General features: G+C 46.5%; 2 protein-coding genes across 2 annotated transcripts; both read left to right on the top strand.

Annotated features, from left to right (window-relative positions):
- The first annotated feature begins 515 nt into the window (after window positions 1-515).
- Window positions 516-2,589, top strand: LOC120836024 (alpha-tocopherol transfer protein-like). The gene is made up of 2 exons (XM_040212328.3): window positions 516-634; window positions 2,183-2,589. Exons 1-2 carry the CDS (start codon window positions 529-531, stop codon window positions 2,440-2,442), a joined length of 366 nt encoding a protein of 121 aa, XP_040068262.1. The 5' UTR covers window positions 516-528; the 3' UTR covers window positions 2,443-2,589.
- Window positions 2,590-6,564: 3,975 nt separating this feature from the next.
- LOC121838104 (alpha-tocopherol transfer protein-like) lies at window positions 6,565-11,417 on the top strand. Its single transcript, XM_042294172.1, has 4 exons — window positions 6,565-6,583; window positions 7,241-7,434; window positions 8,613-8,723; window positions 11,236-11,417. The coding sequence occupies exons 1-4, from the start codon at window positions 6,565-6,567 to the stop codon at window positions 11,404-11,406; spliced, it is 495 nt and encodes a 164-aa protein (XP_042150106.1). The 3' UTR covers window positions 11,407-11,417.
- Window positions 11,418-18,106: the final 6,689 nt, after the last annotated feature.

An 18,106-nucleotide genomic window follows, 5' to 3' on the forward strand; every position in this document is an offset into this window, starting at 1 on the left:
GCCGTTTGTTTTGGTTAAGTTTTCTAGCGAAGTAACCCTTTAAGGTGTTGCGCACAACGCTTCGTCTCACAAATATTTCCAGTGGTGACGAAGGCATCCGCGCGAACGCATGGCTTTTAAAAGTGCCTTATCACGCTAGTTGTCGTCCAAGCAAAGCCTTAATTATCCTCAGTAAGGCATGGTGCCTTGGTCTGCATTATAAAAAAGGAAGAAAAAAATTGTGACAGGAAGTAGGTTTGCACGCGATGTCCTCACTTCATGTTTAAGGTCATTCCTAGTTGTTCTCGCCCCGAAAAAATAAATTCGTTAATTCCAAATGCGCACCGAACAAGCTACGCACAGAGCAGCAGGGACGCCGTAATGGCAGCCGATCTGACGTCAATACAATCCTTGTATAAGTATATAACGCACTAATCGGAAAATACCGAGCACTTTTTGTTGTATGTCAGTATTTAAAGGAAAAGCTAATTCTGACACTCCCGCTTGACTTTTCAACAGAGGCGGGCAGAGAGCGCGTCAAGTTGGACCATGGAGAGATTTTCCCCCGACCTGATGCTCACAGCCCGGCGAGAGCTTGGTGAAACGCCGAAAGTCAAGAGGGACGCTGTGGCTCAATTGCGGACACTCCTCGCCGGTAAATGGAAACAAAATTGTAAAACGATTTTAAGACCGGACAAATAGATTCAGCTCTTAATGTACAATGGGAGTATGAGGGGATACGAAGGGTCTATGCGGTTTTGGAAACGAGTCATGGTGTCGACAGCGTCGTTCAGCAGAGTCGTGCTGTGCATTAGGTGAGAAGTTTAATTAAGCTTTCAGGCCAGGAGAAAGAGCGTGAACAGGTTATCATTGTCAGCATTTGGGAAACACATGAAAACGATTGCAGATAAAGAAAGGCTAGTTATCTTTTGCAGCACATAAAAATTCACGAGACTGAACTTCATCTAAACACTGATTGAAAAACATAAATGAACTTTATTTTAACACTGACTGAAATACAGCATTCACAATGGGCGCGTTAAATATGTAAGAATAATGTGCTTGCAATTTTAACAAAGAATGGACAAAGCGAGCGGAACTGATGAGGCTTAAATTCCTGCAGACTGAGCTGCCTGTCGCTTTCAGAAATGAGCAAGAAACCCACCAAGAATATGTGAGACGAATAAATGCCAAAGAAATCAGCAGTAATCATAATATAAGAAGCGCCCAAAAAATAGCACGAACAAGCAATTGCTCGCTTCACTGGTTTTTCTCTTGATGTTGAAGGGCTGCAATAGTAATTATTTGTATTGTGTGAGAATATTTATACCGGTCACCAACCCAATGCAGTAAAATTTTACAGATGTTGGTATCTGGTGGGAACGAAATACAAGAAAATGAAACACCGATGTCATGTTTGAGCTAAGGGCGTTGCGCAATGGAAACTAGAAAAATATCGTTTGTTTGACACCTCATTTGAGAGCTGTTGCTGTTTGAAGCTATGACAGGATTGTTGGAAACTAAGGCGTATAGGGTAAAGTTTGAAGATATTTATTACTTATTAAAGCGAGAATTCAACAATAGAACGTAAAGTTTCTAAATGCAAGGAACAAGGATCAGGCTTTTTAAAGGGGGGCAAAAGTGTTTCTGGCAAGAATGGGAGAACGGAGGATAAAAAGATTGCAATCACGAAGAGTTGGAACGAGATTGGTAGAAAATTATTGGGAGGTGTGGATCTGTACTCAAATTCGGCGGCTATGTGATTTAAATAGAGATGGAACTTAGGACACAATGTGCGACAATGTTAGGGCAATTATCTGTGTCTGTGTTCGTCCTTATGTGTTTTATTATTTTTGTGTATTCTCTAATGTTAGGGGCGGGGAAGCACCTAGCATTGAGCATTCACTTGCACCAAAACCCTTTGTATCAGGAAAATCGCTCCCGAAAAAAACTAGTAGGACTCTCTTTAGCCTGTTTTTAGTCTCTAAGCGGAGCAAGCTGCCGCTCAATGCTAAAGGTATGGCCACTACCACGCTGGCTTGGAAACCGGGTGATGTGCACACACCAGCACCAAAATGGCGGCGCCTAGAGACCGAACTTGTAAATCTGTACAAATCAGTAATGTTTGTCTCCGCTGGTCAGGGTGAGATACCGGTAGGTTAAGTTGTGATAAAATATGCTGCACTCCGTGCATCCATGACAGAGGACCTGGCGCTGAAATGCCCCCTGGACGAGGAGTTCTTGGTGAAGTTCCTGCGTTGCCGAAAGTACCGCGTCAAGGAAACCTTGGAAGTAATCCGGAAGTACTTCCACGTCCGGCGAGAATACACCGACGTCTACAATAATCTACTGCCATCACGCATCTTGTTCGATGCGATATTCCGCCAAAACAAACTCATCTCCATTCTCAAGCAACCCGACCCTCAAGGGAGGCTGATAGCCTGTTGTAAGCTGGGTAAGTGAGAGGCTCAATGAACCAGTTGCTTTACCTTCAATTCGTAGTGCAGGCAAAAAGCGATAAGTGAGTGATACTTAAACGCTTTATACTAATCATCAATCTAAAAACACCTTTTTGTCGATTCGTCTCCGGATTAATCCACGCAAGCTCTTAAATACAATTCTTCATGAGTCCTCTCGCCTGTTGTTTAACAAATTTATGCAATTTAATTCCTGACGTCATACAAGTCGCAAACATACAAACACGATTGTCGTACCCTACTGTTGTGCCGAATGTTTTAAAAAATATTTTTCACACGCACAATTGACGAATGGAACAGTCTTCCAGCTCACATTACAAGTGCCTCAACTATTCAAGAGGTTTCGACAGCGCTTTAGTGTTACTTTTCAAGTTCATCAACTGTTTAGTCACTGTTTGGTATTTATTTTTTGTATTGTTATAAATTGCTTGTTATGTGTAATTCAATTGTCAATGCCTCCTCCTGCCTTGGCAGCTGGCAGCAGCCAAGCTGGCAGCTAAAAGTATGTGTAAATAAAATAAAAAATAAAAAAAACTATAGAACGCATATTCCGCAGCCATGGCTCGGGAAAACCAAAAGGGCCTGTGTTTTCATCACGCACAAGTTAGCATTAGAGGCTGCAAAACTGCGAGCTCGAATAAAAGAAAAATCACTGTATTGCGCTTATATGTGACTAGTCGTGCGCTCCGTTAAAGGGGTACTCCGGCGATTTTTTGAGCTACCTCAACTAACTATATTTTCTGACTCCCCGGCCTTTACCCTTTTCCAGTATGCTATCTAGTATCGCGAAATTCATAATAGTTATTGCGAAATCGGCGCAAATGAAAATGATGCAAAAACCAACATTCAAATATACCCGCACTTTTCAGTGCCGTGACGTCAGTGGCGGGCAGGCTTGCCAGTCGAGTGAGCAGTCTAAAAAACAGAATATGCCGATCATTTGTACCGTGCTGGAGCGCGGGGACTGGAGCGAGCTTCTAAAGCATTCATTTGACACCATGAAACTGCTTCGAATCAGTTGGGAACAAATTCTAAAGTCCAAAGAGTGAACCCCTGCACCAACGTTACTAAAACACTCAGTTGGGAAACTCCCATAGAGACAGCTCTGAGAAAGTGGCCCCAATCTGTCTCCGAGCACCGAGCTAATGACGAACACAACGCCACCGTTTCTCCCGCAGCGGCCACTCGAGGAACTTCACGTGACTTCTATTATGGCTTTAAGAACAGATACAGCGGTAGAGGTTACAGGGTTTAAAGAAAAGTTTATTGACACTGTAAACTGCAAGACGTAAATCACACCGGTATACAGGGGTGCCACCCCCGTCTCCCCAGCGGACGCGCCGCGTTCAACTACCGAAGTTAAAATGCACCTAGGGCGGGACGCGCTACCTGAAAGGCCCGCTGGGGCATGGTTGTATAAAAACAATATTAATTGGGCCGCAAAACCCTGCAAACTAAACATTTTAAAAACATAACACGCCCCTCTTTTTGTACTAAATTCCAATAAATTTCATACAAAAAGAGTCTTTTTCGTTTGTTTTTACGCAAAAACAGGCTTTCAAAAAGCTCAAAGTGACGTGAGACTATAAAAAGGCTCTGCCACAGCTGTTACATAAAACTGCTGTGGCAGAGCCTTTTCCTGGCGTCTAGTGTTTCAATAACCTCAACCGAAAATAAGTCTCTGGACAATGATAGTATGGAGAGTCACCCCTTATCCTTAACATGAACACTGAAAAAAAAACTATATTTTCAATTGTTTCAAATGACAAGAAATTGTCCCTAGACGTCACCCTCAAAGTTCAAAGATGAACGGCTACGTAACCGCGACGCAAAAAGAAATAATTGGGAAGCCCGCATATGAACTACCAACTCGATTTGATGTCATAGTTGACGAACTGGTGCCCCCCTGCTAGTTATTGCTGTCCCCAAAACAGAAGTGACTAACTTACGGCTACATAAATATACATACAATATAATAATTTATATAATTATTGTCGTAACACGACTGGATGGACTGTATATGGCCCACGAGCAGAGAGGACTGGGGCAATGATCTACCATTTTGATCCACCAAGAAATGCGGGAAGCGACGGGCGCTCTGCAGAATACGCTGCGGTGTGCGGCGTGCGACCGTGGATGTGTTCCAAAATTTACTCGATCCTACTCCAGGATAAGGGTTTTGTACGTTGGCGTTCTAAAACCTACCCGCGTTCAGCGTTTTTCAATCTGTGTTGTCACGTGACACGACCCGCCGGAGTAACTCGGATCCATTTCAGTAAGATTTGGAACACGGCCCGAGGTCAGCGTTGGAACGCCGGTCTGTCGGTGGTAACCCCCTCCCTCCGAACTGTGCGCGTGCGCTTGGCAGTCACTTTGGATCATTTTGTGCACTTGACCCCTTCGCCGCTAATGCGGAGTTGGGGGTGAAACGAAAAGGAATGCGGCACTGTGGCTCCGCCGTTTCGTCACTCGAAACCATGGTGCCGGGAACGCTTCTCTGGCTGGTGTGTTTACTACGTCCTAGAACGCAGTGTTGTACGAAACGGCGTTCCAAGGAACGACGTTCCTGAAACGCCTCTCGGGAGGCACGGAGGAACGCCATCGTTCCCTCTTGCGTCGGCTGAACTGGAACTATGTAAGGCTTCGAGTAATTTGCAGCAGGTACGGCGTTCCTCTATTATCCAGAAGTTTACCCGACTTTAGTACCCGACTTTAGTAGGAATCTGTTATTTTTGGCGACAATTTTAACTTCTAACTTCAATAGATTGGGAAGTGTCCGAGAGTCGAAACCAAAGAATTGAGGCAAATGTGATCGTGGCGACTGGACACATTGTTCGATATCTGATTATATTCGCTCGCTTATCTATTTTATCTGCAAATTATACAGCACAATTTTTTTAATTACGCAAATGTGACGTTGATTTAACGACACCTTTGAATCTTAAAAAAAAAAAGGAGTTATTGGAACGCATTTTTTTCTAGCCGCTGGAACTTGTAATGGGTACCTCGTTCCCAGATAGAGAAGGAACGAGAAACGAGCTGTAGTTCCTGCTTTGGAGGAACGTGGACAACATCGCTAGAAAGTACTCCCTCGATTTCTGCCTGATGCGTTCATAGAAGCATCATCTTGACCGTGACCCTGGCGGCCAGGTGGTGCCATCGCAGCGGTGGCGGATGGACCAGACGCCGGTTCTATGGCAAGCCGCTCTCCATCTGGACACAGTTCACGTAAACTTCGACAAAAAGGAGTTTGGGGCTCTCCAACGGCAGTGACACTCGCGTTTGCTCGTACCTTCTTTCCGAGAATCGTAGCGCCAACCATCATGATTACGACATCCAACAAGATGACACGCCGGCATCTCTGACGTTTTTTTTTCGTAACTTTGGGACCGTTTTGGATTTGCGGACGGGGGAAGACGGTAAACACACACGTCCAAGACGCGTCCCCGGCACCGCACTCTAAACACGACACAACGTAAGCGCGTCTTGACGTTTTTGCGCAGTTGACGTTTCCATCCTCGTCTTCGAGGGGGACAATCTTCCGGATTTTTAGGAACGATCACATAATACCAAACCCAACTTGACTGAGCATGTTCAATAAACAACTTCCTCAAAGTACGAATGTCCAACGGCATGGAGCAAGTAGGATGAGCAAAGCGACTGCTGGTTTCTGGGTCTTTCCCAGTGCAGCTGGTTCAGCTCACCCGCCGAAAGTCGCCATATAGTTAATAAGAAGACAAGGAGAAGGCAGCAGAGTGCTTACCTCTGCCATTTTCAGCCTAGTTCTGAAAGGTCTTTTAACGAATCCCCCTAATCTCAAAAGTTCGCCCGTCCGTCCGTTTATCCGTCGATGCACTTTCCCGCTAAATTTAGCGGTGAAATTGGCTCTAAGTGACGTGAGACTATAAAGTGGAGCAGCAACTTGACACAGCGATGTTGCGTCATGTAATCTGGTAACGTGACGCCAGATGCCTGCTAAATTTTCAATTTATATGTCTGATGTGCCGTGGGGTAGCAGTGACTTAAAAGCAGTAATCCAATACGTTATTTAAAAAAAAAAAAAAGAAACGCTATGCATTTTTGGTTTTCACAGTGACTCTTTCAAAAGATGAAAGGGACCGGTGAAGGTCAATACGCATATTGTTTACCTTGTCAAGTATCATCAAGCTATAATCGGCCCCCGTATTTTCGAGACCCCCCCCCCCCCCCCCCCCCCCCCCCAGCATCTGCCACAGAGCAACACAGTGAGATTGAAACGCTTGCGAGAACGCAGCACGAAACAAAGTGGTCGGGCCAAAACGAGCTCCATTCATTTTTTATAGCGATATCTTTTAATGAAAACCCTGAATGAACTTTACTTGACCGTGTGGTTTGTGGTCGCACCGCAGCATGGCCGTGGAAGAGATTGTCAGCAACGGGGCGCAGAATTTGGCTTGACGTCAGAGGGCGCGCGACCACTTGCGTAAGGCCGCGCTGAAGGCCGGAATGGAATGGTGTAAATTGTGCGCTAACACTTTCCTCTTTTAGCCCCCCCCCCCCCCCCCCCCATTATTTCCTTTCTTAGCGTAGGCTGTGCAGGAACGGCACTGCGCAGTAAGGTGGAAACTACGTAATGGCACAAAAATCTAGTAGGCGCGGAGGCATTTCGAAGATCAGCTTGTTAAAACTCTATCAAGTGCTACCTCGACTACATTGCATCCTGTAAATTTTAAGCCAGGTGATTCATTTTCGCACAACCTTTGTCGAGAGTACATCAGTATATTCATGTCTCTCTTTCCTTTTAGGTGTTTGGAATCCGGATGTTTGCCCGCTCGTCGAGTTCCTCAGAGCGGTCGTTGTTTCAGCAGAATGGACCCTGCTGAACCAGGCGTTTCAAATCGCAGGAGTCGTGGCATTGGTGGATATGGAAGAACTTCACCTCACTCACCTTCTTCACTACACACCGTCGGAAATCAGAAGGGTGTTCAAGCTAGTTCAGGTACAACTGCCAAGGTTTACATTTATTCGGCGATTGCAACAACTGCAAGACGTGCGTAGAGTCTTTAAGAGCCACCCCTGTAACATTGCTCCTAATTAACAGTATGCATACTATACTGATATCGTACACCAACGCACGTTTGTAATGCCAGGAACACACGTGCCAGCTAATGACACTTTTTGTTGAATGGGTGATGCATTTCTTGATTTAAAGAAAACATCCCTGAAAACCACGAATTTATTTTCTTGGTTACCATACAGCACACATGTTGTGAACTACATTGATTCCATGATGGTTCAAATTATCAAAATTATTAGTAAAAAAACAACTATGACTGTGACCGACGAAAAGAATCAGGATCCACTGTTCATTTTATTTTATTTGCCTCATGGGTAGATATTATTAAATGAAAACCACATTAAGAATATACATCTTATCATTCACCACTAAAAAAGGCGCAACAACACAAAAAAGCGAAACCGGATTTCGGTCGATAAAGATATTGTCATTAAAGTGATAATAACAAAACTGACGACGGTGCCCAGGCAACACAAAATCGTGCAAAAAAAAAACAATTTAATAATCTCGCGCTTCAATAATGCAGTGAAATGCAGATCAGACTCAGCAATTATGGAACTGTTTATAATGGTCTTTAAATAATATGGCATACTTGTACAATGATGCATGCTCCAGTTGTTGTGCTAGTAATGAGTACTATCTAACCGTTTAGGTAGAGGATTTAGTTACTGACTTTTGTTTTACATTTGCAAGTGTTAATGTGGATTTGCTACAAGAAGAAAAATGAAGATATTGCACTCATATCGTCTAGAAGGATATTGTAAATATTGTGTGTAGTGTTTTTCCTCTTTCCTATTAATAACACAATCGTCCGCGAAAAGTCTAGTTGGTAATTCCAAAGCAGAAGAGAGGTCACTTATATAGATTAGAAAGAATAAAGGCCCGAGGACACTACCTTGGGGGACACCAGATGCAACTGTGGTCGAACGCGATGTTGATTCATTATTACCACTTGGTTTCTTGTTCCAAGCAAGAGCTACTGCGCACGCCCAGAACGCCTTCCATAGACCAGTGGAAATAGATGACCGCACACAAAAGGCGTTCAACGAAAAGGGCTATAGCAGATAGGCTCCAAGATATATTTGTCTTTTTAATTGCAGGAGTGCTACCCCGTGCGCCTCAGGGGTATCTACGTCGTAAACAACCCTCCAGTCTTTCAGCTCTTGTACGCTCTCGTCAAGTTGGTGCTGAAGCCTAAGCTTCAGAGGAGGGTAAGGAGTTTCGCGGCGCTCATTTAGAGCGACGAAGAATATTTGACGCATCGCATTGAGCTGCTATGTGACAGCGCCACAAAAATCAGCTCTGTTCATGCTTCTACCAAAAACTTCCACAATATGTTTATTAGAAATTGTGTGTATTGAATCTCTACAGTCCGCGGGAACTAAGATAACAACCTGATTTTCTATCGTTTGCTATGTACTGTCTAGAAGTAATATTTTTGAGACTGAAATATACGCGGCTTTCACTTACGTCACATGGGCTACCGTTGTAGGGGCGTTGGTGCCGAGCACGTACCTTTGCAGCCTATTGGGCAGGAGATCGAACTATAGGGGGCGCTCTGACCCGTTTGTTTTCCCCACGCTCGGTGTTTACTCAACACAAGGCCTGTGCACATGCCAACAGGCCTTATGGGCATGGCCATGTCATCTTCTACAATAGAGCGCGGGGCACAGTTTAATGTAAAAAAATACTAACAATCGACGAAGCGACGTTAAGTGCCGGATCTATCCTCAGAGAATGGGAGCTTGACCCACTTCGGCTTTTGTGCTAAGCTGGGATCGTGCATGCTGCATTGTTCATGCAGGCCCTAGTGGAAACAAAAGAGCCCCTCCTCCCCCTCGCCGGAGAACACGAACTCCAGCCGAACGCTGACGCCGCGCTCGGTTATGTCGGCCGAGCGCTGCGTCATTGTATTTGTTGTCCCCATCCGTGTAGTTGATAAGTTAACCGCTTGGGGCGTCACGGTCTGTCCTCCTCCCCAATAACTTACACCGTGCTCGCAGAAAAGGATTTTTCTTTTCTGCGAGCACAAGTAAAAACTACTTGTGCTTGCAGAAAAAAATGAAAGCCGTTTACAATTCCCTGTAACGCCGGTTGGAGCAGAGCTCTTGAGGAGGAGGATGGAAACGTACTGAGGGACAGGTGACTCCTTAAGGTCACGTGACCTCGTGGGAGGTCGGATGACGTCAACGGCGTCACGTGACCTCGGGGGAGGGGGGTCACGTGACCTCAAGAGAATCACGTGACCTCAGGGGGTCACGTGACTTCAGGGGTCACGTGACCTCAGGCGGTCACGTGACCTCGGAGGGGGGTCACGTGACCTCGGGGGAGGGGCTCGCACGGTGTATTATGGGACATTTCCCATAATGCACCGCGCGGTTACGCCGACGGCGACGCCGACGCCGACGCCAACGCCAACGCCGACGCCGCTCAAGCTGGAAACGGGCGCCTAAGAGCTGCGCTCTAAAAAAAGTTTCACAGCGCGGTGAAGTAAGGTTCTAACTTCTAGCCCACTAAATATACGGGCAAAAACAAGGGAGAGGAGGATACGAGCGCGTGGGGGCGCCAGAGCTCCGAGCTTTGGTTGGAATGGTTGGCGGGTAGAGGAAAAGTTAACTTTCTTTCCCTCTATTCACTGTTTGAAAGCGTTCGAGCGTAACCACCGTACGCCGGCGCTTGGCGTCTGAGTGCGTTCGAAGGGTGAGTATAGAGACAACGGCTGGCTAATCTTTCCAACCAGAGCTCGGTGTACAGACTTTTTCGGCCACTCTCATCTTCCCTTTCCCAACCGTTTTAGCCGTGCGACGAGGCGTGAATTCGAATTTTTGTACAATAAGCTCTAACTGTTGTAAAAAAAACACACACACAAAAAAAGAAATCCCAGTTGCTTTAAGATATTTGACTCGCGGTTTCCTCTAACAAAGCTAATTGGGGATAAAACCGGTGCCTTCCTTTCGTTTCCAATTTTATCGAACAGATTTTAAAGGCTTTACGGAGAGCAAGCTTTTCGCGCAGGAGTTGCGGTGACGCCGGAAAAACGCCGAGCTATGATCGGTATTCATTGAAGAGTAGTGGGTAGACCTCAAAGCAAGCTGCCTTGAGGTCTACCCACTATCCTTCGTTCAGAACCAATTAGAACTCGGCGTCGTTCTGACGACACCACAACCCCTGCTAAAGAAGCAGAAGAACCTGTGCTCCGCGTATACTCACTGGCCTCTTAAGAAACGCATTACGTGACGAGCCCCGATAATCTTCCTATCGTTCTGCAGCTGATATGATTGCGGAAATGTTCGATAAGGAAAGCCGCAACCGAATCATGAAGCAAGAAGCTTGAAAATATTGAGGCACGCCCTGCCTTTCTTGAACTGTCAGAGGATATATGTGGGAAGAAGCTGAGGGAGAGTGTAGGAGACGGGAGAGCGCGGGGACACCAGAACGGCGAGCTCTGATTGGACCGCTTAGTGGGTAGACCTAAAGCTAGCTGCCTTTGTCTCCGCTGCACTGTTCGAACCCGTTCGAACGGGAACGCCGGATGCCAGCGTTGCGCGTTCTAATGCGCTACACAAATGCAGTCGGAGACAGAGGCAGCTAGCTTTAGGTCTACCCACTAATCATTCCAGTCAGAGCTCGCCGTTCTGGCGACCCTCAGCGCTTTTGTTTCCTCCTCTCACCCAGTTTCTCTCAACTGCAGATCTCACATTTTGGGTCGTCATCTTCTTTCAGATACACATCATTGGGCGCGACTACCAGAAGCTTCATAAGCTCATTCCTCGCGAACGACTGCCCGAAGAATACGATGGCACCCTGGAAAAATACGACTACGACGATCTTGAAAGGAAGTTGCTAAGCCAAGAAAACTTTTTTGTGGAGCTTGGCAGCTACGGCTACCAGTAAAGACAGCCAGGGAAAGAATGGACTGGAGTGAATAAATCATCCGAGTGCGCTTACAAGAGCCTGGCCAAGCAACTAGCCTGCGCAATGCTCTACATTGTCTAGTAAGAAAATAAATATTTACCCGCAGGTTTCCGTAGCACCAATTGAAGTGAATTAAATGAAAATCTGCTGCGTCATCGTTGGGTTGGAACTCGTGTTCTCACTGACTGATCAAGGGTCTCAGACGAATCTGATGCAGTATTGAAATCTACACCTCTGCTCGAGTAGCTCTCCGGCAAGCAACGCGGGACATTCGACACTACGGCGTTAATATCCATGAGCATAGGTCGGCATTATCAGCTGACCTTACAAACACTCGCGATCACTTCAGCTTCCCTCATCAAGACTCACTCACAATCACGACTTATTCAAAACAGCGCCATCAAAAACAGTCACAATCAGAATTCAACGCGAAACTAAACCTCACTTCCAGTCAGAATCACAATTTATGCAAAAAAGCGGCTCACCATCACGAGTAAAGACGAGACAAAAACACGCTCTCTTTCGTTATCGCACTTAGAGATCACCAGACTCACGTTTCATCACACTCAAAACTCATCACGATCATCACACAGCTCATCGCGGTCATCACACTCGTAGCTCAGATCGCTCATCACACACCACAGCTCAGTGCGCTCATCACACTCGCAGCTCATCACGGTCATCTAACTCATTCACACACTTACCCACTCGCTCGCTCTATCGCTCGTTCACAGAGTGACTCACTCACTCGCTCACTACCTCACTCACTCACTCACTTACTCACCCATTCATTGACTCACTCACTCACTCACTTACAATCACGATTTATTCAAAAGAGTGTTATCACAGTCACCACAAGAATTCAACGCGAGTCTAAAACTCACTTGCACTCACAATCACGATTTATGCAAGACAGGACCATCTTACATGAGCATGGCAAAGCGACTAACCTGCGCATCGCTCATTCACTAACACAATTAATTCAAAGTAGGGTCATCACAGAGAGTCACAATCAAAATTCAAAGCGAAACTAAAACTCGCTCGCACTCACAATCACGATTTATTAAAAACAGGGCAGCTCACATTAGAATGGCCAAGCGACTAACCTGCGAATCGCAGTGGGTGTATATCACTCACTCACTCATTCACTCGCCCACACTCTCAGTCACGATTTTTTCAAAACAGTCATCACAGTCACCATCAGAATTCAACCCCAATCTAGAGTTCACTCCCACTTACAATAATGCTCTATGCAATGCAGGGCCCTCTTACGTGAGCATGGCCAAGTGGGTAATCTACGCATCGTAGCATATCGCTCAAACCACTCACACTCAAATTTATGTAAAAACGAGTCATCACAGTCACCTCCAGAATTAACCACGAAACTAAAACCCAAACCAACTCACTATCGCGATTTACGCAAACCAGGGCCATCTTCATGAGCATGGTCAACTCACTCACTAACTGACTCCCTCACTCACACTCACATTTATTCAAAAAGGGCCATCTGACATGTGTATGGACAAGCTACTAACCTGCCCATTGCCGGGGGTGTATATCACTCACTCCGCTCGCTCACTTACTCCCTCGCTCTCTAACAGACTAACTCAATATCTCTCTCACTCAATCACTCACTCACTCTCACAGTCACTATTCATGCAAAACAGGGCCATTTTACATGAGCATGGCCAAGCGACTAACCTGTGCATCGCAGATGGTGTATATCACTCACTCACTCACGCGTTGCGTGATTTTGATAACGCGTCCTTGAACATCGCTGGTCTATTTTGCTTTCCCTCTTCCCCCCTCCCTCCCTTCTTGCCTCCCTCCTTCTCTTTCTCTTTCTCTCGCGCGCGCGAGCGCGAAAGAACGGAGTTTGGGCCCCAACCGGTGCTCCCTCACTCCATACCTCGCTCGCTCTTTCCCTCTCTCTCTTCAACCTTTCCTCTCCCCCTGTTTCTCTGCCTCCCCCCTCTCTTTCTCTCCTTCTCTCTCGCGCGCGAGCTGAGCTGGCGCAACAGGCACTTAAGCACCATACGCACATTCGCGTTTGAACGCGTTTGAGTGCGTTGCGGAGTCCTTGCGGCCAGGCGCGGTCGCTTGCGGACCGACGCGCGCCTTCCTGCAACGCTCGGTAGCGCGACGCAAGCGAGTAGAGACTCGTTCAACTCTCCGAAGCGTTGCGGTGCGTTCGGGCGCGTTCGACCAATCAGAAGCCGAAAGAGGAGAGGGGGTGACGTGTTCGCTCCGGCCGACTCGGCGAGACGTATCCGGTTCGCCGGTCGCAGAGCTTGCTTTTTCGTTTTGGGGAGCGGTGGGGACTGTATTTTCCAAGGCTGCGATGGTTCAAGCTTGACAAAACGTCGGGGAAGCCGGCGAGATTGTCCCAAGATCGAACGCTTCGACGCTGTCGCCGTGCGCCGCCATGTTGCCTTGGATTTCGCTTACTATTGGTGAGCCACTAGCGACGATAGCGCGTTCTTATTGGCTCTTGACTGCGGTTGACTGCGTGTCAACGCAACTGTGCGTACAAGTTTGGCGCAAGCGGTCTTCGCAACGCAACGCGTCCGCTTGCCGCTACAAAACGCACCGCGCTCAAACGCGAATGTGCGTATGGGCCTTTATGATTCAGCCACAATCGCTTTAGCCAGAGGCGTTGCGTCACCTTGAAGACACGACTTTGAGGGCAGGACCTTGAGGACACGGCCCTGAGGACACAACCATGGGGACATGACCTTGAGGACGAGGACGTGACCTTGGGCGTGCTTTGGCCTATAAAGCTACCGTTTTAAAAGTAAAGCCTTGTGAAAGTTTGATAATTCGGAAATGCTATTCTCGAAATAAAACAGGATTCCCGATCAAAGTTGGAAGTTAAGCTACACGATGTTGGTATAGATAGCTTAAGGAACATATGACAAAACACCGAAGGTGATATGCAATGGTCTTCATTCGAATGCAGGAAAGCTGTTATTAGATATAGTTCGCATAATGACCATTGCAAACATGGCGCCCCGACAATATGCCCCATGAGTGCAGGAACTTGCAGCCTACGCGTGAAGATAGCTTTGACAAGCTTGAAATTGCACGGGCTTGTCCGAACGACCAGGGACATGGCGGCGGCCAGTGGCTTTGCTTGCAAAACTGAGGGGAAAGAAATGAGAAACAATTGGCACTTGGAAGTTTTTTGTTTTTTTTTTAATATTTGTGCACAAGGAGTTTTGACATAAGATGGAAAAGGCAACTTATAAATCTCAGATAAAAATCTGTGGCTGGAAGTAGGGGTCAAACTTGGACGTAGTTCAACTACTCTACTCAAACTACTGTAGTTTAACTACTTTTCCGAGTAACTTGGTAACTTTCAATTCCAACTTTATTTGGGTAATTAGTAGTTTAATTTAACTACGTTTTTTGAATAACTTCTACTCAAATTACTAACTACTTTCGAAATCTACTGCTAATTTTGCTCATCACGAAAGTTTGAACGCAGAAATAAATAAGACGCCGGCAGATGAAGTGGCATTCCCGAACAAGAGGCCCCCTCACATTCCGTTCCCACGCATTTATACTTGGCAGGCGGCCGTAAAACTGCATCACAGGCGTCCTTGGGACAAGGTGGCGACGAGCAGCCAAAACAAAACACCGGCGCGCACGAACGCAGGAAGAGATGCTTAACAAGCCTTGGTCGGGTATTGACCTAACCCGGTAATGCACGCAGGCGCCGCGCCTCCAGCTGCAATCGTGAAAAACGGGGACACTCCGAGGGTTGTTGTTGTTTTCATGTTGTCTGCCTTTAGTGAGTTCTCCCGCAAGCGGTTTGGGGGTTCCACGAGAGGCACCAAAGGAATGACCTCGCAGCTGGACGCCTGTTCCCATGGTCGCCTCGTCGTCAGCGCATACTCGCTTGCAAAGCCGGACTCCCCCGCGCACAAACGCAGACACGGATAATTCGTTCATGGGAGCTCGTTCCCGCTTCCAGCTGCGACTGTACGAGCGACGATGCTTGTTCACGTTATCCTTCGCGTCCTTCCGACTTTCCACGCCAGGGAGACCTCCTCTTTGTTGAAAACGATGTACTTGTAAGGCGTGTCAGGCGCGTCAGGATACCGTAGTCGGCTACGAGGATTGCAAGTCACCCTTGGGAGATCCTTTTGTTAGACCCGGCGTCAGCGGCGAACTATATTTCGTTTCATGTTCTGTTAAATCAAAATAATCTTTTTCAGTAGCGTAGCACTAAGGTGCCTTCATGTCCCGCAGCAAACATGAAGGCACTCCACGTAGCACTAGCACTGCAACGAGATGCGCAGTCACTCGGATGATCTCATCGTCGTGGCGTGAGACTTGAACACTTAACGGTCAAGTGCACTTGCCCAGCGTACTCTCCGAACGTCGTGGGAATAAAGTGGGGCCAGTCATAATAATCTCAACTAGCGAAAGAAAAAGTAGGAGAGCTAGTTATAAGCGACCCTCTAGCCGAGGCAAACCTCACATGTTTCGTCATAGACACCTAAGATGCCGACACTTGGTTACCCCACCCTGCACAGCCTGTTTCTGAAATTTAACGCTGCCCTTCTATCGAGCGCGTTGGTGGAACGCGTTTTTAGCTCTGGCTGGAAATGTTTTTAGGGAAAAAAAGGGGAAAACTCTCCAATCAAGAACTTTGAAAGTCAATTGCTTCTACGAGCGAATAAACTATTTTATGACAATGCAAGTCATAAAATGACTGCATTTATTTTAGGCTCGCAGGGTGTTTTACGAATCAAAACAGCTATTCATTTCGCTACGACAAAATATGAAAAGAAACTTCGAAAGTAACTTCAAAGTAACTCGCTACTTTTTTTACAGTAGTTAGTAGTTAACTCAATTACTATTACAAATGCGTAATTTCTACTCTACTCCAATTACTTTTTGGCGTCGATACTCAGTAACTTAACTACCTTTTTTGAGTAATTTGTACATGTCTGGTAGGGATGCATTTTAGAAAATACAGGTAAGAAAATATCTCTTTACGCCACAAAAAAGTAAATATAAGATGCAAGACCGCGGACTAGATCGGGCTTCATTACGTGTAGATAACACAGGACGGATATTTCATGAGGAAGTATGTGCATTTGACGATATTAGAGGCACTTCATTGTATGATGCCAGGGTGGGAGATGGGCAAACTAAGAAGCACATAGCAAAATATCCGGATATATAGATACAGTGTGTGGAGCCTTGTCGAGGGGAGGAAAAAGGCTGAACACTTGGTACTTTAAAGCAGTGGTTCTCAAGAGGGGTTCCGCCAGACACTGCCTCATCAGTAAAGCCCGGCAATAAAAGTTGTCTTCTTTCAGCTTGAGAAGAAATGTTTCAGTTCTCGGGCGAGTTTTCTCTTGTGTATGTCAATAAGAAAACTCTAGTTCACACTAGCCCTTAGTCACATCCATTCATTAAATCATTATTATATTTAACCTGCACATTTCCCTTCCCTTCACCACGAACGGGGTCCCTCATCATGTCCGCCGACCCACAAGGGGTCCACGAAACATCGATGGTTGAGAACCACTGCTTTAAAGGGTTCACTTAGCAGTTGCCGAAAGCGAGATTGATTTAGTGGTGGAATCGGGGTTCATGGGCAGAGAGGGATAAATAGACCATGGCAAAGTGGAGGTGCCCAAGCGGAGAATGTCTGACTAAGGGCATAAGTCAAGAGAAGTATAAATATTAATTACCTTATTAATATCCTTTCGATCAGCTGGGCGGACGGCGCGCATACCCCGTTGCGAATAAGCATTACGTTACACTGATCATAATTTTCAGCAGTATTACTATTGAAAGGCCTAACGTAGTCTGCGTATCAGGTCATGGCCCACGAGATTTTTCGCGCACTCTGCTCCGGCTTGTCAAACGCTCGGCTGCCCAGCAGAAAAAGCGAGCCGAGTCAGTTCTATAGATGTCCGCATGCTGTGCTTAGAACCAAACTACAAAGGGAAACAGAATCGCCTCAAAGCGCGCTGTCAAGTGTGAGGCCGCAGCATGAAGCATGCAGCTTCCTTGTTCTTATTATCAAAATAGAGTAGAAGTAAGACGATATCTGTTGTTTTTTTTCATTTTTATTTGCTGCTCCGGTATTTGCGCTGTTTCACTGGATGATAACTCAGAAATCAAGATCTAAAGACGAGGAAGCCAGCTGGGTGTAAGACATGTTTTTCCCATTGTAAAGGAGCCAGCAGGACCAGCGGCATACACCATGTTTTCGATCAACAGGATGGTCGCACTGCTCGGTTACCAGGTCAACCGAAAGCCCGGAAGACTTCAGAGCCCGCATTCGCGAAGACCGCCACCCAGCCAGTACATGATGTTCGTATCGTTGGTCTCTCCTTGTCCTTTGCGTTTTTCTATTTAAGATACTGGACTCCTTTCGTTGCCGAAAATTCGGGCGGCTTGTCTACAAGCCGCGCACGTAGGACGCCCTCGCCGGGCGCTCGAGATCGGCCTGCTAGAAGTCAGCAGCCCATGCCCCACGATGACCACCGTCGCGAAGACCTCTGCAAGCCTAACACTCTTCATCCTCTTCAACCGCAACATCAACCCCTCACGCTCGTCCACAAGCTACATTTAAATTATCATCGCCATTTACTTTAATAATGCATCTGTGCAATACCATCTCATCATCGCTGGATGCGACGCCATGGGCCTT

The sequence above is a fragment of the Ixodes scapularis genome, unplaced genomic scaffold, assembly GCF_016920785.2.
Source record: "Ixodes scapularis isolate PalLabHiFi unplaced genomic scaffold, ASM1692078v2 PGA_scaffold0__279_contigs__length_252992795, whole genome shotgun sequence".
Taxonomy (NCBI): Eukaryota; Metazoa; Arthropoda; class Arachnida; order Ixodida; family Ixodidae; genus Ixodes; species Ixodes scapularis.